Source organism: Nothoprocta perdicaria, unplaced genomic scaffold, assembly GCF_003342845.1.
Source record: "Nothoprocta perdicaria isolate Ctin4 unplaced genomic scaffold, notPer1 scaffold_13, whole genome shotgun sequence".
Classification (NCBI taxonomy): domain Eukaryota; kingdom Metazoa; phylum Chordata; class Aves; order Tinamiformes; family Tinamidae; genus Nothoprocta; species Nothoprocta perdicaria.
The window spans coordinates 6639710-6660343 of NW_020454427.1; the positions used below are offsets into that span (position 1 = coordinate 6639710).

The window sequence follows — 20634 nt, forward strand, 5'->3', positions numbered from 1 at the left end:
AACTTTCAAAATCATTAAAAGTTGATTAAAACAGTTCATAGCCATCTGTCCTAATCCCATTAAAAAGGCTTAAGTAACCCTTCACCGCATGTTCTGAACAGTATGTTCCCAGGGTAAAGTTTCTTTGTTTCTCTCAAAGGTTTTTTTTAAATAAAGTTTTGCTGAATTCTTGCCTTTACCTCTAAAAGTAATATCCATATAATTTACAGTTTCATATGGAAAGTTTTTCAATCTATTTCACTGTTTCTCCTGTCATTTTCCTGAGATAAGCAGAATAGGGTCCATTCTACCTTCTCCACAACATTTGTTATCTTATTACTGCATTCACTTTGGTTTATTTTGAGACAATTTTTTTTTTTTTTTCATTACTTCTAGGACTTCAGTGATTTTCATGCTTCTTAATTCTGCWTTTTTTGATACAGACTGAGATGACTATCAATCACGGTCCATTTAAATATGTCATTTCAGCACAGTGAATCAAAATATCAGCAAGAATGTAAGTCTGGAAAAGTAAAATGTTACAGTAATGATTATATATTTTTCTAATATAAGCAATTGTTTTTTCCTTTCCCCCTGGCCAAGGCTTTTCTAATTGCAGAACACGCACAAAAGGGCTCCATGATTTCAAGTTTATATTTTCAAAATTCAGTTCACTTTACTATTAGACTTAAGTGCCATCATTAACTGCTGATGAAATGCATTGACTCGTTCTTCTTGAACTGGCCAGTTCAAAATGCAGCGAGATCTGAACATTCCTCTTCTCAAGGAAAGTGYATGATTCAACTTGTAGTCTGGGATATCATCAAGAAAGATCAATATAATGGAGTCACGACATTGTTCAATAGCTTGCTGAACCGCATGATATATCTTAAACCTAAAAAAAATAGTACAAACAGACTTTTTTTTCATAGGAAGAAAGGCCAGCATATAGTTCCCTTAACAGGGCAAATAACACATTGCAAAAACAAGTGTCAGGCTCAAAGTCAGGGCTTTTTGTCCCTTGTGTGATAAATCTTGTTCCTGTTTAACAAATTACCTTTTAAAACAAGAAAAAATCATTCCCTAAAAATAGCCAGTCTGCTCTCTCAATATAGGCTTGTTCAACATGGCTCTTTTCCAGAATGCTACTGAAAGCAGCAAAGATTTAAAGGCAAAAAAAGACTGTCACAAGCTTAACATCTCACCAACTATTGTTGTGCTTTAAGCACCATTCCAGGAGTGATGATAGTTTTACTTTCTGAAAATAAACTGAAAAAACAAAATTGCTACTAATGTATACATGGCACAATTAACTTCAAWTTTTGAAACTTTTAAAATTATGTAGCAGAGTTCTTTTAACTTACATTGCAAACTTATATTAAAGAAATTTATACAAATGTTATGTCCCACTCACCTCTTGCACCAGGGATCCTTCAAAAGATGTTCAGTCACAATAAAAATAATCTTCCTGCTCCTTCTTATACTCTGAATTGTGGCTTCAAATTCAGATATGCCTGCTTCAAAATCCCGTTCTTCTAAACAGAACTTAACACARAACTCATTATTTTCTTCCAAAGAAATGAAGTTCTCAGACACCCAATCCTTGTCCCTTTTTGCGTGAATAACATAGGCATCAAAAGCAAACTCTTCCGGCTGTCTGTCAATTTCTTTAAAACCAAGTACTCGATTTACTGAAATATTCCAGTAAAAAGCTATTCTCCAACCTTCAAAATGGATGAGAAGAACAATAAAGATGAGCAGCATTACTAAAGTAGTAGTAATCACAAAAAGTAGTTGAAATGGAGCACTGTCTTTACACGCTGCACTATCAAAATGCAATACCAGACTACCATGATATTTAGGTGGAGTGTTGCAAAGGTAACGGTTTTGCAGTCCAGGTATATATGTCCGGGTCACATTAAGCCACCCAACAAACCAAGCAATACTTTCACAGGTGCAATCAAATGGATTAAAATCCATCTCCAGTATCCTCAAGCTCTTAAAAGCTGGGCCAAACACTTTTTCTTCAACAGAGGTTATTAGATTTTTCTGAAGGTTCAATGAATTCAGAGAAACTTGGTCATCAAATACAGTTGCTGGAAGCAAATTCAAATTATTTGATCCCAAATCCAAATCATTTAGCTGAAACAAACCCTTGAAGACCTGAACTGGAATCTCATCAAACCCATTTGATTTTAAGTTAAGAATACGCAGTTTGGGAAGATCTTTTAAAAAAAGCACAGGGCCACCTGGATTTGCATGTTTCCAAAGCCGAGCTAAATTATTGTGCTGCAAATCAAGAATATCAAGTTTGTGAAGTCCATCAAATAAGTCATCTTTTATGTTTGCTATGTTGTTGTTGCTGATGTCCAGGACTGTCAGATTTTGTAGAGGGTGAAAGGGTGAAGGAGAAATTGCCARACTGCTGCAACCTACCTTTCTCAGCATCAGTTTTTTAAGGCTTGGTACAAAAGTGAATGATTCACTTTGCAAAATCAAGTTTTTGTTATAGGAAAGGTAAATTGTTTGTATATTATCAAGACCTTTAAATTCATGACCTGTGAGCTCCTGGCTAATTTCATTGAGGCCAAGATCAAGAACYTTCAGGTGTCTCAAGTAAGAAAATGCTCCACTTTCTATTGTAGAAATTCTGGTTTTTGTGAGGTTGAGAACCTGCAAACTGGAATTAGCAARTGATGAAAATGTTTTATTGGTTATTCTTTGTAAGTTTATGTTGCAGTTACAAAGACTCAGATATTTCAGGCTGTTCAGGCCTGTGAACATATTAGCAGTAATTCCTGGAAAATTGTTATTGTCCATTATAAGGTATTCCAAGTGCTGAAGCCAACGAAAGGAAAAATCTTCAATTTTCCCAGTAAGAGAATTTTTCAGATTCAGATATTTGACATTGGACAATCCATAAAGTGATCGAGAAGTCACATCAGTAATCTTATTATCTGCCAAGTTCAAATATTCTAATTTTGAAAGCCATTGAAAGGAGTCAGCTTCTAAGATGGACAGAGAGTTTTTGGAAATATTTAAAACAGTAAGATTTGTTCCTTGTAGTCCCTGGAAAGTTAACTTGCCAACACTTGAAAGCTTCACTTGGCAGAGGGAGAGTTTCTGAATTGCTGTGTCTGATAATTCCGTACAAAGTTTCCTTGTGCAATTTTCACCAAGCTCAACATTGTCCAGCACGAGGCCATACAGTTTTCCAATTGCACGTAAACATCCTGTATGAAACTTAAAAGAAAAAGAAAAGAATTGACATAAACAAGGCTCTCCAGGCTGATGCAGTGCATAGGCTCACTGAAACTCATACCAACAAAACAATGAACAAGTAGCCAGAGACAAGGGAATAGCATCTCAAGTATTGAAAGTTTAGGCCACTTTAAAMTACTTTGCAACTGAAGTATCAGTCATTTGCAGATGAATTCATGTGCTGAAGGTCAACCAGTTGAAAGCTCTGCAGCACTTTCACCAACACTCTTCAAAGAATCACATTTTAACACTGCTATAATCAGTGGGTATAAAAAGTWAGCAAGCAGTAAGATAAATGACACTTTTTAAAGAGCAGAGACTATTTTTTGCAATGCTCATTTCTGTAGAATAGCTTGCATGCCTAATACAAAGTTTCTCTGATGAGCAGATAGTTAAGATCCAAATTATTTAACTAGCCTTGCATAACACTTACCACTGGAAAGAAATCAAGGATATTGCCAGTCTCTGAATAGAAAAACATTATCTGCTGTTCCCCTTGAGCACATACACAATTTCTCTGCACAGAATATATCCAATTACTGTCCACAGAGCTACTGGATCTAACTCTTGCCTGAGACAACTCTTCTAACTTGAGTTCTTAATTTCTGTGAGAAAAATAATTTTATGCATTACTGACTGAAGATCAGGGTAGTACTAGCTTAGTTATGGGGCATGTTTAAACAAAGAGGTCCTTCTAAAGAGCTAAGTGCATCATAAAATTTATTCCTCCTGTGCACTGTGGACTTTATTACAACAAAATATTYATCTTTAACATCAGTAGGTTCAAAATTTAACCAAAAAAGCTGTACCATAAAGGATAAGAATAACTTCACTTTTACCCAGTTAGATTTCTCAAGTGTTTCCTTACCTCTTTCAGTGGGTTTGAGGACAAGTCAAGCTTACTCAAGGAAGTACTTCTAAGAAAATAGAAGTCTTCCTTTTTCAGTTCACTGATCTTATTTCTAGATAACACAAGCTCATGAAGGCTCTTCAGCTGTTCTTGTGATCCTAGATTTGCTGACTTCAAATTATTATGAGATAGATCCAAAGTATCCAAGTTCTGGAAAAARGTATTATATGAAAAATTTTTATTTACAAAAATATACTGAAATAGTGCATTAGCCTACAACTAAAAATATGTCACATGGCTACAATTAAAATAAATTTGTAATAGAAAAGAATTTCAAGCACAGTTTCTCTGTTAAAGAGGTTCCTCAATGGGATGCAGTAGGGAAAAGGGGATGGAGAAGCAACTTATAAGGATGGTTGAAACTCCAGTGCACTCTGATGCAGGACACTGTTGATTTTCCAAAGGAAAAAAAAGAATATACCARGCCCTTTTCAGAGGCAGGTAGGACATACCTTTTGTTCATACATCAGAATAMAATAGAACTACCGCTCTATACTTTATTTATACAGAAAGCATGCTTTTAAAGCTTACCTTCAAGGTTTGGAAAGGATTATTTTTAATTTCTATTATGTTATATCCTAAATTGAGCTCAGTCAAGTTGGTGCAGGAAGCAAAGACTTTGTCAGAAAGTTCATGCAACTGATTATGTTCTAACCTCAAAACCTGCAACAGAGGCACATTCTGACATAACTTTGGTTGCAGCTTGGAAATGCTGTTGTACCCTGCATTCAAATAAACCAACTGGTTGTAGCGGGTGAGATTCACAGGAGACAGCATTTTTATCTGATTATGAGAAATGTCCAAGCCCATTATATCCTCTGGGAGATCAGAAGGAACTTGAGTCAGTTTTCTGTGACTGCAATCAGCCATTTTATTTTTGATCTCACATGGCTCTCCAGTTGATATACACAGCAAACAGGTAGACACCAGGCTGAAAGATAAGCTGATCCCACAAAAAATGCCACTTCTCATTGCTTTATCTGAAAAGGCAAAATGAAAACAGTACAAATTATGTTCATTGACACAACCAGCTTGTCTAGTCCATAGATTTAACACATGCATCCAGATATCTCCAGGAGAACATTTTTATATAAAGAATTTTATGTTACATTCTCCACTACATCCTGTTTCTGTCATCAGTTGCTCTAATTTCCAATGGCTCAGCTTCTTTCTATTTCACTATACTTGTAGAGAATCAGATTTCTTATTTATTGAGTTTCCATTTAGTATCCATGAGACGTAAAATTAAGCCTTAATAGCTTTACAGGGGAAAAAAACCCTCARCATAGGTCTCAGTTCTTCAACAAATTTAGAACCTACCTGTCAACTTCAGTTTAACAGTGGGTTMGTCTCAGCATGATGGGCCACCAGATATGGAAGACTGTAAAAGCCCCACCACAGAATAAGCTATAGAGAAGATTTTAAGAGTATAAGATTTAAGAGAAACCCACAACAGCTTCTCAAAAGTCTAACCCAAAGCCAACAAGCTTCCTCTACTCAGCAAGCTGCATTTTTCTTGCTTAGAACCTGTTTTTTAATTATTATGATTTAGCCTAAAGCTCATTAGATTAACTCTTCCAACCCCATGACCAGTAATAACAAAACAACAAGTTAAACYGGCATGACATATGTAAGAAAAAAAGACATTTCTGAGCTGATGTTTTACACAGAAGCACCACCCACCATGCAGCTCTAGTACCATAACACCCCAAGGCAGACATCAAAATCTGCAGCCAGACAGGGCTTTAGCAGGCCCCAGTGCTGCCTGGCTCCACAGAGGACACAGCCATTCAAGAGGGAAAGTCACCCTAACACAGCCTGGGAGATCCCGCCAATGCCTCTCTGAAAGCAGCCTCCTCCACCTAGGGAGAGACATTGGTAAAAATCCAGTGTGAGGTGAGACAAGCAGGGAAAGAACCTAAATCATTTCACAAAGGACCACAAAGGAGAATTTAAAGCACACACTAATGAAGCCCCAGTTCTCTGTCAGGTCCTGCCTGGCACACTGGGAGCCTCCTCTTCCCTGCTCCTAGCAATCAGACTGACAGGATGGAATTAAAGTGTGAGGGGGGGATGCCCTTCCTGCAGGCAACCTGACYTGCTGCAGCCACTGGCCAACACAGCAGCTCCATCGCTGCAGCAGAGGAAGAGTGAGGACCAGTTCTGCTTCCTCATTTCTCTGCGCTGCCGGAAGAGCTCCAGAGGAAACCCAAGTGTGAGCCCATCTGTAACAAGGGCTTCATTATCACTGACTCCTCAGAAGGTCTTCTGTTTTAAAACAGAGAAATCAAGTAGCTGCCAGGTACACACTGCTCATGTGTACATATCATCAGCCGATCCTTAGGTTTCAAAGGAATAAAAATCTATATAAAACCACAGACATTTCTTAGGCAASAGGGAGGTCCTTTTGCTGCTTGGTCATCTTGGCTGCAGGAAGCCTGGAGGCACTTTGAGTGGGATAAAAAACAGGAGTGGAGTTTCTTCACTGGATCCCCTTCCAAAGCATGAAAAAAATCAAAGGAAAAGGCTGCAGAACAATATTAATGAACAGAAGTGAATCAAAGTTTCTAAAGCCACCAGCACAGATTTTAGGAAGTGAAGAACAGCACAAACATACAGTGAGCCTTCTGCAGATCCCAGGCTGACATTCTATCAATATTATTTTTGTGACAAGAAATACCTCCAGCCAGCTGGGAGCAAATGCATCTGAGTATAAGCATTAAAGTGTACACATTAAGTAAACAACAACAGTATTGATTTTGCTAACTTGTGTTACACAATTTCAGAGAAAACCCACGTCCAAATTATTACCTAAACTCACTCACCTTTTTTTTTTTTTTCTCTTCTTTGTCCCTCCCCCGATTTTCAGTGAAAAACAGTATTCACTTRCCACTGAGGGCTTCTTCAGCATTCGCACATGCAGGCATAGCACCGGCTGCAGCCCGCGAAAAGCAGCCGGGCAAAAGCGTCAGGGAGAGGGAACAAGAAATGAAAGCGAAAGCAGGAAGGGYGGCCCAAGGTGCAGGCCGAGGCAGGCCCAGGCACACGGCGCGACCACAGCCCGGCCTGGAAGCGCCTCCAGGGTGCTGAGCACCCCAGGACCACGGCTGGGCAGCCACAGGCACTGCAGGGAACCCCCTTGAAGCCCACCGAGGTTTCACAGAAGATGCATGATGCAAAATTATTCCTAGCTTATTCCTAGCTACATTTCAGAGTCTCTAAAAATCCTAAGTATATGAAACTTCAAATTAAATGTTTTATATTAAGTTTGACTGTGGAATACTACTCAGTCTGAGAACACAAAGCACAAAATGCTTCTACAATACCATAATTAGTTTCCYTTTTAAAAAGGCAATTCCTTTTTGTAGGAGTAACATTAAAGTTGAGATAATCAAGTATTTTCTATTGTATTAAAAATAGTTTTCAAAGATCAAAGTTATAGGTGCCACTCTTAGATGGGTCCTTCGGACACTTACTTCCCTCCCTTCCTTGGGACTTGATCATCAGTTTGCCAGAAGAATCACTCAAATGGCAAAGTACTGGGCCTGGTACAATTCATTGAAATCCATTTTTTCTGTTTTGCTAAAGAGGCAATACACTGCAAGAGGCTGAATTTTTTCATCTGCTGCTTAATACTTTGAGATAACAAAAATAACTTGGAACAAATTGTGGTTCTCAAGGACAAATGGCCATCAGGACAAATTACATAGTACCACGCACAGTAATAGCTGAGCTCRTCTCATCTAGTCCTGCTGACAGGAGATTTAATTACTTCATGCTCCAATCACTTCACTATCATTTTGCTTCTGGAAGAAATTTGAAAAAATAGTAGTCTACCATTCATCCTGATCTGTGTGAAAGTAAATTAAAATTGCAGAACCACCTAAAGAAATTATGAGTCACCACTTAATTCAGCACATATGGAARGAATAAACACATATATAATACTGGAAACCGGTATTCAGTATCCAACTAGTAATCCCCAAATCATCTAGGTTTCTAKATCCTCAGATATTACTGAGCACTCGGTAGGCAAGACAGAAGGAAAAAACCCAGTTCACTGTGCATCTACACAAGTAGCAAAATATTATACAAAGTTATAAAATTGAAATATGGCTCCTCATTGTCACAGGAGGACAGACAAAGGTTCCCTAGAGACAAATACGCTCAGCACTAAAACACAAGAAAATAAAACTAGAAAGGAGCATCCTTATCCCTGAGATGCATTTTTCTAGACTGTTGGAAAGTCACTTAGACCACAAAGATCTATAGAACATGTTCACATCAAAAACTATAGTCACTCTGTAACAAACGTAATACCTCCAGTAACTTGCTTTGGGACTGTCTACAACCCCTGTACAGAGCAAATTACAGAGTTGCTCAGCTCTGAGCACACAAACAGTATTCAACAGCTTGAGCCCTGAGCAAGTTTAATGCAATGACAGCCACACTGCATACTGCCTGAAAACCAGGATCTGTTTACACAGATTCAGGAGAGGATTAAAAAAAGCTCTRAAACAACAAAAGCTTAATAACTTTACCTGAGAACATCCTATGGTATGAAATCAGTCCAGGCACAGATGTTGGGTCCCAGACACTGCAGGAAGAAAGGAGGCCTCAAACATATTCACTCTCAAGGACTCCTTGCATTCTTTTGCATTTGCTTCCAACAAATACTGAAATTCACTAGAGAGCAATAGAATTCACAAGAGCAGTAGAAGCAAAGAAATAGTTTTAGATTCTTAACTCACTCAATACTCAGAGATACTAATCAGTATAGAAGCATTTTGTATGATCCTTGACAAAAGCTAACCGTCTCTCACATACTGAGAGTTTTCAAYCATCTGCTAGGATCCATTCAYAGAARTCTGATTTAGTATAGTTGATAYTCCCTAAAACTRTAYTTGAAGCTATTKTRCCAGTTAAGTTTCTGCTTATGGTAGTACTTTCAGCCACCTCTAACATCACCATGAATTTACAAAAGAAAATACCACTAGATGTCAGCATTAACCTTCTGCAAATTAGAAACAGCCATTCAGTTTCACAGAACAGTTGAGTTGGAAGGGATATGGATCAACCCCTGACTTGCTTGCAAATACACACAAATTAGGAAGATATTTCATAAAATTCAAGCTCCCTTAAGGAAATTTTCTAAGCTCATTTCCTCCACACTGAGTATTTTCAACCATCTGCTAGGATCCATTCACAGAAACCATCCTGCGAATTACAACAAAACTAATTTAGTATATTTGATATTCAGCTCCAAGGCTACTTGCACTGATGAGTATAACAGTTCAATTTGCTGAACCATATTACTTTGGTGGAATTGCAGAATACCTCATTCTTAATAACTCTTCATGTAATCYACAAAGCTAAGAAAATAAAGAAAAATCCAATAAAGCAAAAAACAGAGTTACAATAGTATTATACCAATGATACACCTCACATAATTCTGAAGAAACACTCCTTAGCTACTTTCCCCAAGACTGCCTACAAAATACTTAGCACAATTTTCTGGGGGCTGACTTACAAAAAAGCACATGGAAAAACAGAAAGCTGCAACATTTCACTTCATAAAATATATGCATAAAATATATGCACTTCATAAAATATTTGAGGAAAAAAATTCTCAAGTGAGTTAAGTTGCTCTCCTACCTTCATGCTTCCCAAGAGGATAAATTCTTTCTTAAAAAGCCCTTGACTTCCATTTCTTTCTCAGTTCTTAGTCCTTCCTTGTAGAAGTGAGATCTGGACAAAAAGGTACCCAAAGTTGTAATACTGTTATCAAGATTTTTACATGACTTAAAGTTGTTCCCTACAAAATTTAAACTCACCAACAAAAGTAAATCCTTTTATTTGCAGAGTATTTCATTGAACATTTTTAGATTTGTTTTAAGACAAGAATTCTGCATCTAAGACAGATAAATTAAGGAAGCAGTGGAAAATAATTTCAGTTAAATACTTTCGTCTCATGCAGTATCTGTAGGAGATTCATCTTATTAGATTGATCTTATTCATCTTATTAGATTGATCAGAGCTGAGGTACATGCAATAAACAGCCAGTATACCCTAGCTTAGTTAAATGAGAACAGTTGGACATATCTAACCATATACAAAATTGTCAGAAGCAGAATGTATTTAAGCTACAATTGTTTAACTATACAGTAATTTCTAAAGCCATTACTCTGGAAGCTTTGCTGTAGCACACACAAACTAAGTCCCTCCCCAGGCACCCACTAAGCAACCCAACAGTCCAGAAAACTGGTGCTTYTAGGCAGGCAGCTGGGAAAGAACATGGGTGAAGCTCAAGCCCTACATGGGCTACAACAGCTYAGTGCAAATGCTGTCTGAAAAGGCRCTCAAAGCCTAGAAAATTCTAGAAAAAGCTGTCTCAGTACAAAAACCAGGAACACTAGCACTGAAAATATCCATAGAGTAAAATAGCATGAGAGGCTAACTTATGCTACATGATCTATTTAATTTTTTTCCTGCTTCAGGCCCCCCTCACACAGGGGAGCATTTTCTTAAGTCAGCTGGATGAGATGCATCCTGCACATAAACACCATCTCCAGCACACATCCAACTCTGCTCCCAACCGCTCCCTCAAAGGCATCTGCTACTCCTGGGGAAAGGCCCTATGAGCTCTCCTRGAGGCCCCTCACCCTCCTATCCCCTACATCACCCACACAGCACACCCAAGTTGGATACAGCCACATCCTCTCCTAGACAGCCACCTCYACACAAGGCTGCCTTTGACAGGACCACTAACGAGCCCAACCTGAGGCACTTGGCTAAAAGGCACAAATGCCCCTCTCACAGGCTCCTTTCTCCCAAGAATACAACCCAGCTGATGACTGCCCTTACTACCCACTACCACTACACAGCCTCACACAGCCAAGAGAAGACATTCAGCAATGTTTGCCTCTACACAAGACTATCCAAACAGTCTCTACTCTGCATACTCAGGCCAGTGGAAAAGCACACACACACACCTGCAGCTCCACAAACAAAAAGAAGCTCTGCACTAGCACCTACTGCCAAACCACATCCTATCAATTCATATTAAGTCCTTCAAGGTTTTTAAGAAAAARTGACTAATGCACCACATTGATTTTTTGCTTTTCATCAAGACAAAGCTATTACCACCAAAAAAAGCCTTTTTTCCTGCTGTTGCCATCCCCCCCCCCCCCAAGGCTCCAGCAGTCTGCAAGTCCTTGTCAGGCTGAATCAATGTGCAATTGACAACAAAAAATTTCTTTACATTTAGAACAGTCCCAAGCTGAGACTAAAAGTAAGTGAGRAGATGCTGTAAACAACCAAATTCCTCTAAAAAGTAGGAATCAGCTTAAAAACAAAACACAGACCTCCATTACTCCCCATTCCCTCCCGCAACGACAAACCACCATCTCCTACCGAGATCTAAAAAGGTAACAACTCCTGCGGAGCACGGCCGGCCAGAACCCACCCCMGAAACGCGCCCCTAGCAGGGACAAGGGCGGTGCCGACGTGGCCGCCTTTATAGCCCCCAAGTCTCGACACGCCCTCTTCTCGCGAGACCTCGAGCAGCCTATAAAAGYGGCGCCCGACGCGCGTGTCGGTCGTTACTTCTGCACATGGTTGGTAACGGTTGCGGTTGCGGCGCGAGTGGCTGGTAACGGCTGCGGCGCGCGCTGCCTGGTGGAACGACTGCTTAAGATGTGTTTCAAGTGTCTTTATTTTGTGGATGTAGCTGARGAAATTTGTTGGGTCTTTAGTGAAAAAACCCTGTGAGAGTCTTTTTTTCTCTAAGTTTTTTTTGTTGTTGTTGCAAAACTGATATTGTCTTAGATGGTATAGCAGCTATAAGGAAATAATGGGGCTAGTAAACGTTTATTGTAGAAAACATTTTTCTGYGTTTGTAACTTGGATTTTAAGGCAGCAACAGTGGGAGATAAATGCTGTAAGAGGCATAAGTAGGTAAACACAACCTGATGTATTCAGCTGCTGCTTAAGATCAAGGGCCCAAAGTGATTTCTGTAGAGTTATGTAGCTCAACTTCTGTGAGGCATGAAAAAGCAGCAGTAAGTACCTTTATAAACARTAAAATATCTGTATGTCCCTAGTGYAAAAGCTCCAGAGAGCCAACAAGTGTGAGGAGATTACTTTGGAAGTGTAAAAGTTGTGGGTCTTGTTACAGAGTGCTGATAGTTGGTGTTGTGCTAAGGCCATTGCCTAGCTGTGACTGATTGTAAGTGGGAGATGTTGTAAAAAAGTGGAAGTTTGCACTGTGTTTCTATAAATATAAGTGTAAATATCTGTAGTGCTGCTATAATTCCCTAACAACCTTACCAGTGGTCTAGAAGGCAAACTTCTTAGAGACTGCACTTATTGCACTTCACTATTCCTATGAAAAGCTTACAAAATAGCAAAGATAGCAATGCACTGAGGATGTGAGCATCTCTTATGGTGATTTAAAGAGATACTTTTTCTCCTAGAAAAATCTGTTTTGATTCTTTGTTTCAGGAGGCAGAACACTCCAGGACACCTTTAACTAAAACTTTTGTTTCCAGAAGAACTGCAGCAGTTCTATGGAACTTACTTTGCTAAGTATAGAGTCTTGTGAGTGAAATAGGCATGCGGGGGCTGCAGCCTGGCGCAGGCCCTTGCCCTGCGGCCGCAGGCATGCGGGGGCTGCAGCCTGGCGCAGGCCCTTGGCCTGTGGCCCCCATATAGGCTCAGCAGTAGCCTGGCAGCCCTGTGTGGTCTCCAGTGGCAGCCTCTAGCCTTTCTTTTGTTGCTTTCCTCTTTACATTTCATGGGATGTTTCTTGAGTTTCTTTGTATAGCATATAGTATAAAACAGAGTAGCAGTCTTTGAGGGCTTTCAAATATCTTTTTATTTCTCTCYGTCCAGTATTATGTAATCACTTTTTTCAACTTAGTAGCCCAAAGTTACAGGTTTATGGTGAATCTTGGGAAGATATTTGTATAAGAGCTGCTGTATTATAATGCTTGACATTATTTTCAACATCATTTCTGCTTCTATTGCTTTGCTGAGAAGATGAGCCCAAGCCTACTGTAAAAGTGGCACCAGGGATTTTTGGCTTATTGTGCCTTAATTTTTATGTTGATCTGCTTGATAGAGGGACTGATTTTTTTCTCAGTGTTTCAGGAGTAGCTTCCTGTAACTTGCATTTAACTAGAGTATTTGCCTAGTGTTGTGTGTATTGGTTATAAAGAATGTGCTTGTAAGACACATACACCTATTAGTACACWTACACTAGACTTATTATGCTGGAGTTTATGGTAGAAATAAAAACACCTTGTGAAGATTTGATGTTTGTTTGATGGCTTTTGTTTTCACTTGATGCATCTATTGAATCTGAGTCTGACACTTTTCTTTCTATAGCTGCTGGTATTTCTTTGGTCTATGTGTTTGTGAATTATTTTCAACATGAATATGAAAAACAAGTACTGGTTTATTTGTGTTCTAAAGGGAAGATAGGGAATTATGAAATGGCCAATCAAGCCCTTTTTTAGATGCTAGCTGCTCCACTGGAGTAAATTCTCCATAAAGCTTTCACTTTAATGCTGAGAGTTCTTAAGTAATTTCTAAGYTGTGAAATAATTTTAGTATAGACATCTAAATTCAGGAAGTTACTCCAGGAGCTAGAACTTARCTGTTTGATCTTCCTGTAACCTTGGGAGCTAGGATTTATGTTAGCCTGAGGATTAGGAAGTAGAGAGGGAGGGTTAAAAAAAGGATATTGTACTGCCTTTGCACATACTGAGGAAGCATTGCAGCTTTGTTAAGGCTAAGCACATTAGTACCAAGTTGCACCAAAACCAAAGCAGCTTTCAGAAATTGCTTCTCTGTCTAGGTGCTTCTTCTGGCATCTCTGTTCTGTAAGTGCATTTGATAGTAACTTCAGGCTGAATTTCTCAAAAATATTTAGGTATCTTCCACAGGAGAGGGTGGATAGTAGAGATACAAAACTAAGCACTGAGAGAGCAAGTGCATGTGGTTTGAGTTTCCTTTTAATGTGAGGAGGCTCTAAACTGTTTTCTTAGACTTTTTTCTAGTAGCCTATTGGCTGTTTTGGTTATGAGCTCTTAAGTAAGCTGAGAAATGGATTTTACAGGTAAGAAGCAGGCCATTGATATAGGCAGGGAGGCTTGAGTGTGAATCCTCATTCCATTTAAGMGGTATGTCAGCTAATGAATATTATATCAATAAACCATAACCAATGTAGCAATACTGAACATTGAAAAGCTGCAAAGTTATGTAAGAAGTTTTGCTTGGTTATAGATTGTTTCCCACGCAAATATTAGTTGTTTTCAAACTTTAGCCTTTTGAGTTTTGAGAGTTTGATTTGTACACTTAGAGTGCTTCTGAATGCTTAAGACTTCTTGTTCTTTCTAAATAGATATAGTACACTATTTGATAAACCAAAATTGTTGCTATCTACTATGTATTGCAAAATTAAAGGAAGACCATCTGAATGAATAGTTGTTCATGCTGGTTAACATATTTATTTTTCTTGTCAGAATCTGAAACTGTTATTTTTATTTGAGACTGTACTTTTATTTGTCTTATGAAAACCTAAAATAGATCTAAGAAAGCTATTTTTGAATAAGCAATGCAGTTCATAATACCCTTCTAAGGTGGATTAGCTAACCTCATTTAACTATATCCTCTAGAGGTCTTTAATAACCTTAACATATTTTGTCACTCCCATCTGCTTTCATTTAAGGCTGATTATACTAACATGCCTTAAAACTGGAAACCACCTGACCACTCAATATTGTTTTAAGCAGATGCAGCTTATAGTATTTTGTAAGTGTAAACACAAAGCTTGCTATTATGAAGCTAATTCATTTTATTGGACTTGTCCTTATTTAGTCTACCTGTAAGCTTGGGAAGCTTTTAGGCTTTCTTGAGAAGCTGTWCTTAACTGGGACATGCCTCCCTTCCCCCAAGCAGCTATTACTAACTTGCTACTGTTGTAACTTAATTTTCTACATGAGTCCTCTGGGAAATAAATRAGCCTAACTGAGAGGCGAGGTGTTAGCTGCGAGTTCAGCATCTATCAGCTCAGACTAATGATGAGGTTTGATGCGGTAGGTTTGATGCTTCCCAACAGTGTAACAGATGTTGATTATGCTACTTTATTGTGCCTGAATTGAACCTATGTGTTAAGTGCCTGAGGCTGCCATGCAGATCACATGGCTAAAAAGAGGTAACACTGGTGGTACATGGAGTGTAATTCATTGCTCTCTAACAGCATGTGACAAGCAGACTGCAGCATTTCCAAGCTGGAGTGATCTCACTTCAAGGTATTCATCTTTGCAATACAAGTAAATGTTTCTGTCATAGCAGAAGAATTACAGGGATTGCCACAGTAGTAATGTGTTAGGCTGTATAGTGTATTTTAGAAGTAATTTTATTCYGTCTTTATTGAAGCATCAACTCTTATTTGACTAAACTGTGGATAGTTTCACAAACTGTTTTGCATTTACTGCTATATCAGGAAGTAGGGTAAGATGTGCTGACTGTGCACTGAAGTCTCATTTGTACTGTTTTTATAACTTCAAATGAGACTGAGATGTATGAGATTTAGTAAGAGGCTGGTACTAAGTGGTGTTATTACTGGTCTTCAGTCATATATTTAAAGAATGGCAGAAGGACTAAACTGTTGACTAATAGCTAATATTATTTGTATCCTGATTGCATAGTAGTTTGCAGTAATGGGAGCAGGGTTCTCTGGAAGTAGACTGATTTCTGCATGTCTGTACTCAGTGTTGCTGTTGTGGACTTGTGAGTATTGTCATAGATGTCTAATGAGGAAGCATCTATTGCAATGTTGACAATATCTTTTGTTTGCTTCTAGGACAATTTAAAGGTTAAATTGGTGGGTCAGGAGTTAAGACTTGCAGTAAATTGGGCTAGTATTTCTACAGGATGCTTGTCTTGTGATCAATGTCATCTTTTGTCTTCTCTCTGTAGCATATCTATCAATATTAATTGTTCTGCATTTGAATAAACAATTCTTCTAAGCTGGAGCTGGTGTTCCTTGTGCTGATAGTGTTATTGTTATCACAACTGGTGTTTCTGTGTGTTRACATTTATATTTAACTGGAATTTGTTTCTAAGTAGATATGGTATGTGTATATGTAACTAAATATTTTGACTCTGTCCAAATGTGCCATATCATGGAGTTTGAAGTTGTAAACAGGTATAATGGAAAATAACATATTGTGAAGTGATAGGGATGAATCAGAGTTGTGATCTTTGTCACCTTGCCAAGGTTACATCCTCTAAGCTTGTGTCAGTTTGTTTCCTGTGGTTTCCTCAGCAGCAGCAGCTCTGATTAGTGAATGGGATGTAGAACAAAGGTGAACAAAGATGAAATGATGTACTGATTCTTCGTATAAACAGCAAAGCCTGCAATATTGGGAATTGGAACCAAGGTACAGAATAACCTACTATTAGATCTAGTCCTATTTTTTATGGGCATATGAAATCTCTAAATAARCTCTACCAGCATCAATAATTCTTTRTATTTTGCTCCATATSATTGTCAGAACACTGGTGTGTCTGAAGTTGAATGAATGCCAGTTATACTGTGTTATTGGTCAACACCTACCAAGTTTGCTGAAGTYTRCTCTTAATTGCAATAGGCTTCCATTTATAGGTGCCACACTTCATTTTAAATTACTTTCAAAGAAGAATATTGCTCTTCTAATATAGCCTTGCAGTCTACCTTTCCAACCACCTTTAGTACAAATACCGTTCTGTTTGTGCTTATTTAATTTGTGAATTCTCTATGGTAAAGGTTCTTAGAAAAATTTGGGAAGACTCTGTGTAAAAATGTGAGCTTGATTTTGATTGTTTAAGGAGTTCTGGTCTTCAGAAGACAAGTTTGTCAGACTGCATCTGCATTCTGCGTAAGTATTAGCTTACAGAARTTATACTATGAATACTTGTTTAAAATTGTCAAGTCTTCTCAGGATACTAATAAAGACAAAGCYGGAATTGTCTAGAGTTAGGATATCAAGTAACTTTCCTGCAAATTGTTGTCTTTTGCAAGTTTGATTCAGTCTTAAACACTGTAGCTTTAAGAATTTGTAAAGTTAATTCTCTTGCTAGTATCAATTTTCCATTGTTATTTTATATGCTAAATTTATTGCATCTGCACCTGGTAGAACTGGGTCTTTCATTCAAGTAATGAGGCAGGAGAAAGGTTCTYCATTTAAAGTCATATTTACTGATTCTGTTAGACTGAGGTAGCTGTATTTCATTTGTAAATACTGAGGCCGATGACAAGGCTATCAAGTTGATAGGAATACAAATTAGAGGCCTCTAATGATGGAGTATCAAAGCTAACTTATAAAGAGGCTTTAGTTGCATTTCTATTAACAAGTATTGTAGTTGCAGAGGAATAGGTTTGTAGAATAAAACAGATGATGCTGAACACTAAATATCCATGCWACTTAAACATAGGAAATACTTCAAGATGATCCTAGAGTTAACCTGCACTGAATATTGCTGGGGGTGTACAGTGCATTAGAGACCTTGCACTTAGTGTTCTGTGTTGGCTTGTCTGTCAGTGCTAGGTGTATGTGTACGAATGGTTAGAGGAAGGYGTTTCCTGTGCAACTGTTGGATTCTCTATTTCTTTCTTTAGATGTATTGTTTCCACACTTTCAAATCTTTATATTCAACATGACAGTTGTATCTTATWATAAGCAAGCAATGCTTTGAATGTGAGTAAATTACGTTTTACATAATGAAAAGTCTCTGAAGAAACACTTTTCAGGGAAGAAAAAAGAAAGTAAACCAGGTAATATACCTAGTCAGCATGCATGGTGTTTTTAAGAGATTATTGGCATTAGCTAATAGGTAGATAAAATTCACATTCAGAGCATCTTGTATACTACAGAATCATAGTAGCAAAATACCATTTAGCTTTATTCCATTTTCTTAGTTTTCTTCTGTAGATGCTAGCATGATCAGAAATGCTTCTTGAGAATAGCAGGTAAGTGGATTAGGATGAATCCAAATGTTTATAAAATTTTCACCGTAATGTGTGCTTTTAGGGATGATTGAAGTCAAGTTTTTATATATTTCACCATATATATTTGGATATTGAACACATGTTCTGTGCTTTCTGTAGAAATGTGACTGCTTGTAAGTGACTGGTATGGCAGACTAATGTGCCAAGCTGCTTTTTTCTGAAGCTTTTGTGCTTACAACAGTGCTAAAATCTTGGAAATTACGCCCTATGTTTCATAGCAACAGATTAAGGAAATAGAGATTTGCAGCTTGTGCCAAAGATTTATGAAATACTAAACACTTGACAAGTATAGGAATATATAGAACTGGGTTTCTAGGTCTTAAATGTCTTTTCATAAAAATGCCTGTTTGCTTTTGGCACCAATAACACAATGTCTTCGGCATAAGTGTCAAAACAATATTTTAGTGGTGACATTACAGAGCTTGTTTAAGACCAGCTTGTGAAATGACTATAGGGATTGCGTGAACACTATCATTGTCCTATTACAGAAATGAAACTATAGGCATAACATAGAGACTTGGACAATCTGATATCTAGAAGTCTGTTTTGGTCTATGTAAGTGTTATCCTACCTGACATAAACTAATTTTGCTGATATTGGTCAGAAAATGATCTGTGTCTAGAGATTATCAAAACTTTCTTAATTGCTAATTCAGTTCTCTATTGGAATTGTCAGGTAAAAGTATATTTGGGATGAGAAAGGAATGGGCTGTGTTCTTGGTAAATGGAATGGCAGTTCTTTCTGGGTTTCCAATGTTAAAGTCAATGAATGAGCTTTTATTAAAGCTGARCTGTAAGTGTTGAGATTCAAGTATGTGGATACATGGTGTTGCCATAAYGTGGTGGGAGGAAAAAAGCTGCTGTCTATACTGTATTTCAAAGACTCTCTAAACTTTAAATCTTTAATATTCCCCATAATATTTCTCAGTTCTCCGCAACAAATTTTTAATCAATGTCCACTGAACTGAGGAATTGCTATCACTTGAGTTAGCTGCTTGATGAGCTCCAACGCTTCAAGTAATAGAAATAGTTTGCCAAATAATCCAAAATTCTGCAGATCTAAAACCATTTACCATCTATGAACCATTGCTATCAAGTTAAGTATTTAACGGTTCACTTGCTTGACCMTGAATGCAATTGTAGTTTTAAACTGTAAATGGCTTTGCACCTTCCTAATATTCAGATTCCTATTGACTATCTGCTTTGTTTTGCACTTAGCAAGAAAAGTTTTGTTGTGCTCAGAAGTGTGAATTGGTTTGCTCTGTTTGTGGCTGTTACCAGTTGCTTTAAGATCTAGGCAGTCGAAGTGTGARTGTCCTAGCTTAATCACATTCAGATATGTCCATGTCAATATGATTCAATATGGTGTTCATCAGCATGTATATGTATAAATTTATATATATTTGGACATACTGTATCTCTATTAAATTGACAGTGTACATACCCTCTGGCATGCGTGGGTTTGATACAAGTTCTTGTGCTTTCCTTTCGCACTCAACTCTTCACATGGTCTTTTTATTCTATAGGTCATGCTTTTCATAATTCAGCATAATGGTGTTTTCAAAGACTTCAGCTAAGTAAGATAAGCCCTGAAAAAGACAAAGGAAAAATGGTATGGCAGTATATGCAAACAGTACATCTTAAACATGCACATGTCTATTTTTGTCTAGAATAAAATAGTTTTTGAAAAGCATCTAGACTGTAAACCAGTGTATAMATCTGTGCAATACTAAGTTTCTTGGAACTATCAATTAAACGTTAGAAAAGGACAAGAGGAAACAGCTTCAAGAACTAAAGCGTGCCCCCAAAAAAAGTGGATTTACAGTTGTGAGAAGTTGGGGTAAGTATCTTTTCGTAAAGGCTTAATAGAAATGGTTTTGTCTAAAACAATTGTGAAGCAACCTGTAAGTGTAGTGCAAATGCAGAAAGACACAAAGGGCTTGAGTTGAAGAGAAAYAGAAAAGTAACTAAATAGCACCAGTAGTGCTCATGAATGTGGATTGTAATGCTTAATGGTTCTCAGCTCAGCTTTTTAAGAAAGGTGTGTTTTTAAAACTCACGCTTGAATATTACAGATGGTCTGATCGTTTTTCTCTAAAATTTTCCATTTGCTGTTTCAAAGTAATATATTCAACTGATGCATTTGTCAATGGTTCTTTCATGTTAAAGATAGGAAAGAAATAATATTTTGCAGGCTTGTATTAAGCAAGAAAGGACCTGTTGGGAAAGCTCTGTTGGTGAAAAGAATGTGCTGCTTTCAGTGCATTGTGAATGGCTGGATTCAGATTACTTCAGCTACTAGTATGTTGCAAAGGTGGAGTGCTGATGAATACAGCTTTCACAATAGAAGATACTTTGTGCTAAAGTAAACTGATCTCCTCAAGCTTCTATTAGACTAGTCCACTGACAGAAATGGTGGGAACTGGCTT

General features: G+C 37.8%; 1 protein-coding gene and 1 long non-coding RNA gene across 4 annotated transcripts in view; one reads left to right on the top strand and one right to left on the bottom strand.

Annotated features, from left to right (window-relative positions):
• Positions 1-48: 48 nt before the first annotated feature.
• Positions 49-11576, bottom strand: TLR3 (toll like receptor 3). Of its 3 annotated transcripts, none has more exons than XM_026033591.1 (8): positions 11564-11576; positions 9806-9898; positions 8692-8747; positions 5471-5531; positions 4682-5130; positions 4109-4300; positions 1394-3222; positions 49-874 (listed from the first exon to the last, which is right to left on the bottom strand). In XM_026033591.1, the coding sequence occupies exons 5-8, from the start codon at positions 5120-5122 to the stop codon at positions 646-648; spliced, it is 2691 nt and encodes an 896-aa protein (XP_025889376.1). In that variant the 5' UTR covers positions 5123-5130; positions 5471-5531; positions 8692-8747; positions 9806-9898; positions 11564-11576; the 3' UTR covers positions 49-645. The 3 variants fall into 3 exon arrangements, with proteins under 3 accessions (XP_025889376.1, XP_025889374.1, XP_025889373.1); XM_026033589.1 differs by having other exon boundaries at positions 5471-5557; XM_026033588.1 differs by lacking the exon at positions 5471-5531.
• A 277-nt stretch (positions 11577-11853) lies between these two features.
• Positions 11854-20634, top strand: part of LOC112942627 — a 53314-nt gene continuing 44533 nt past the window's right edge. The window contains exon 1 of the long non-coding RNA XR_003248419.1: positions 11854-11916. This is a non-coding gene — a long non-coding RNA (uncharacterized LOC112942627). The remainder of the gene's footprint in view (positions 11917-20634) is intronic.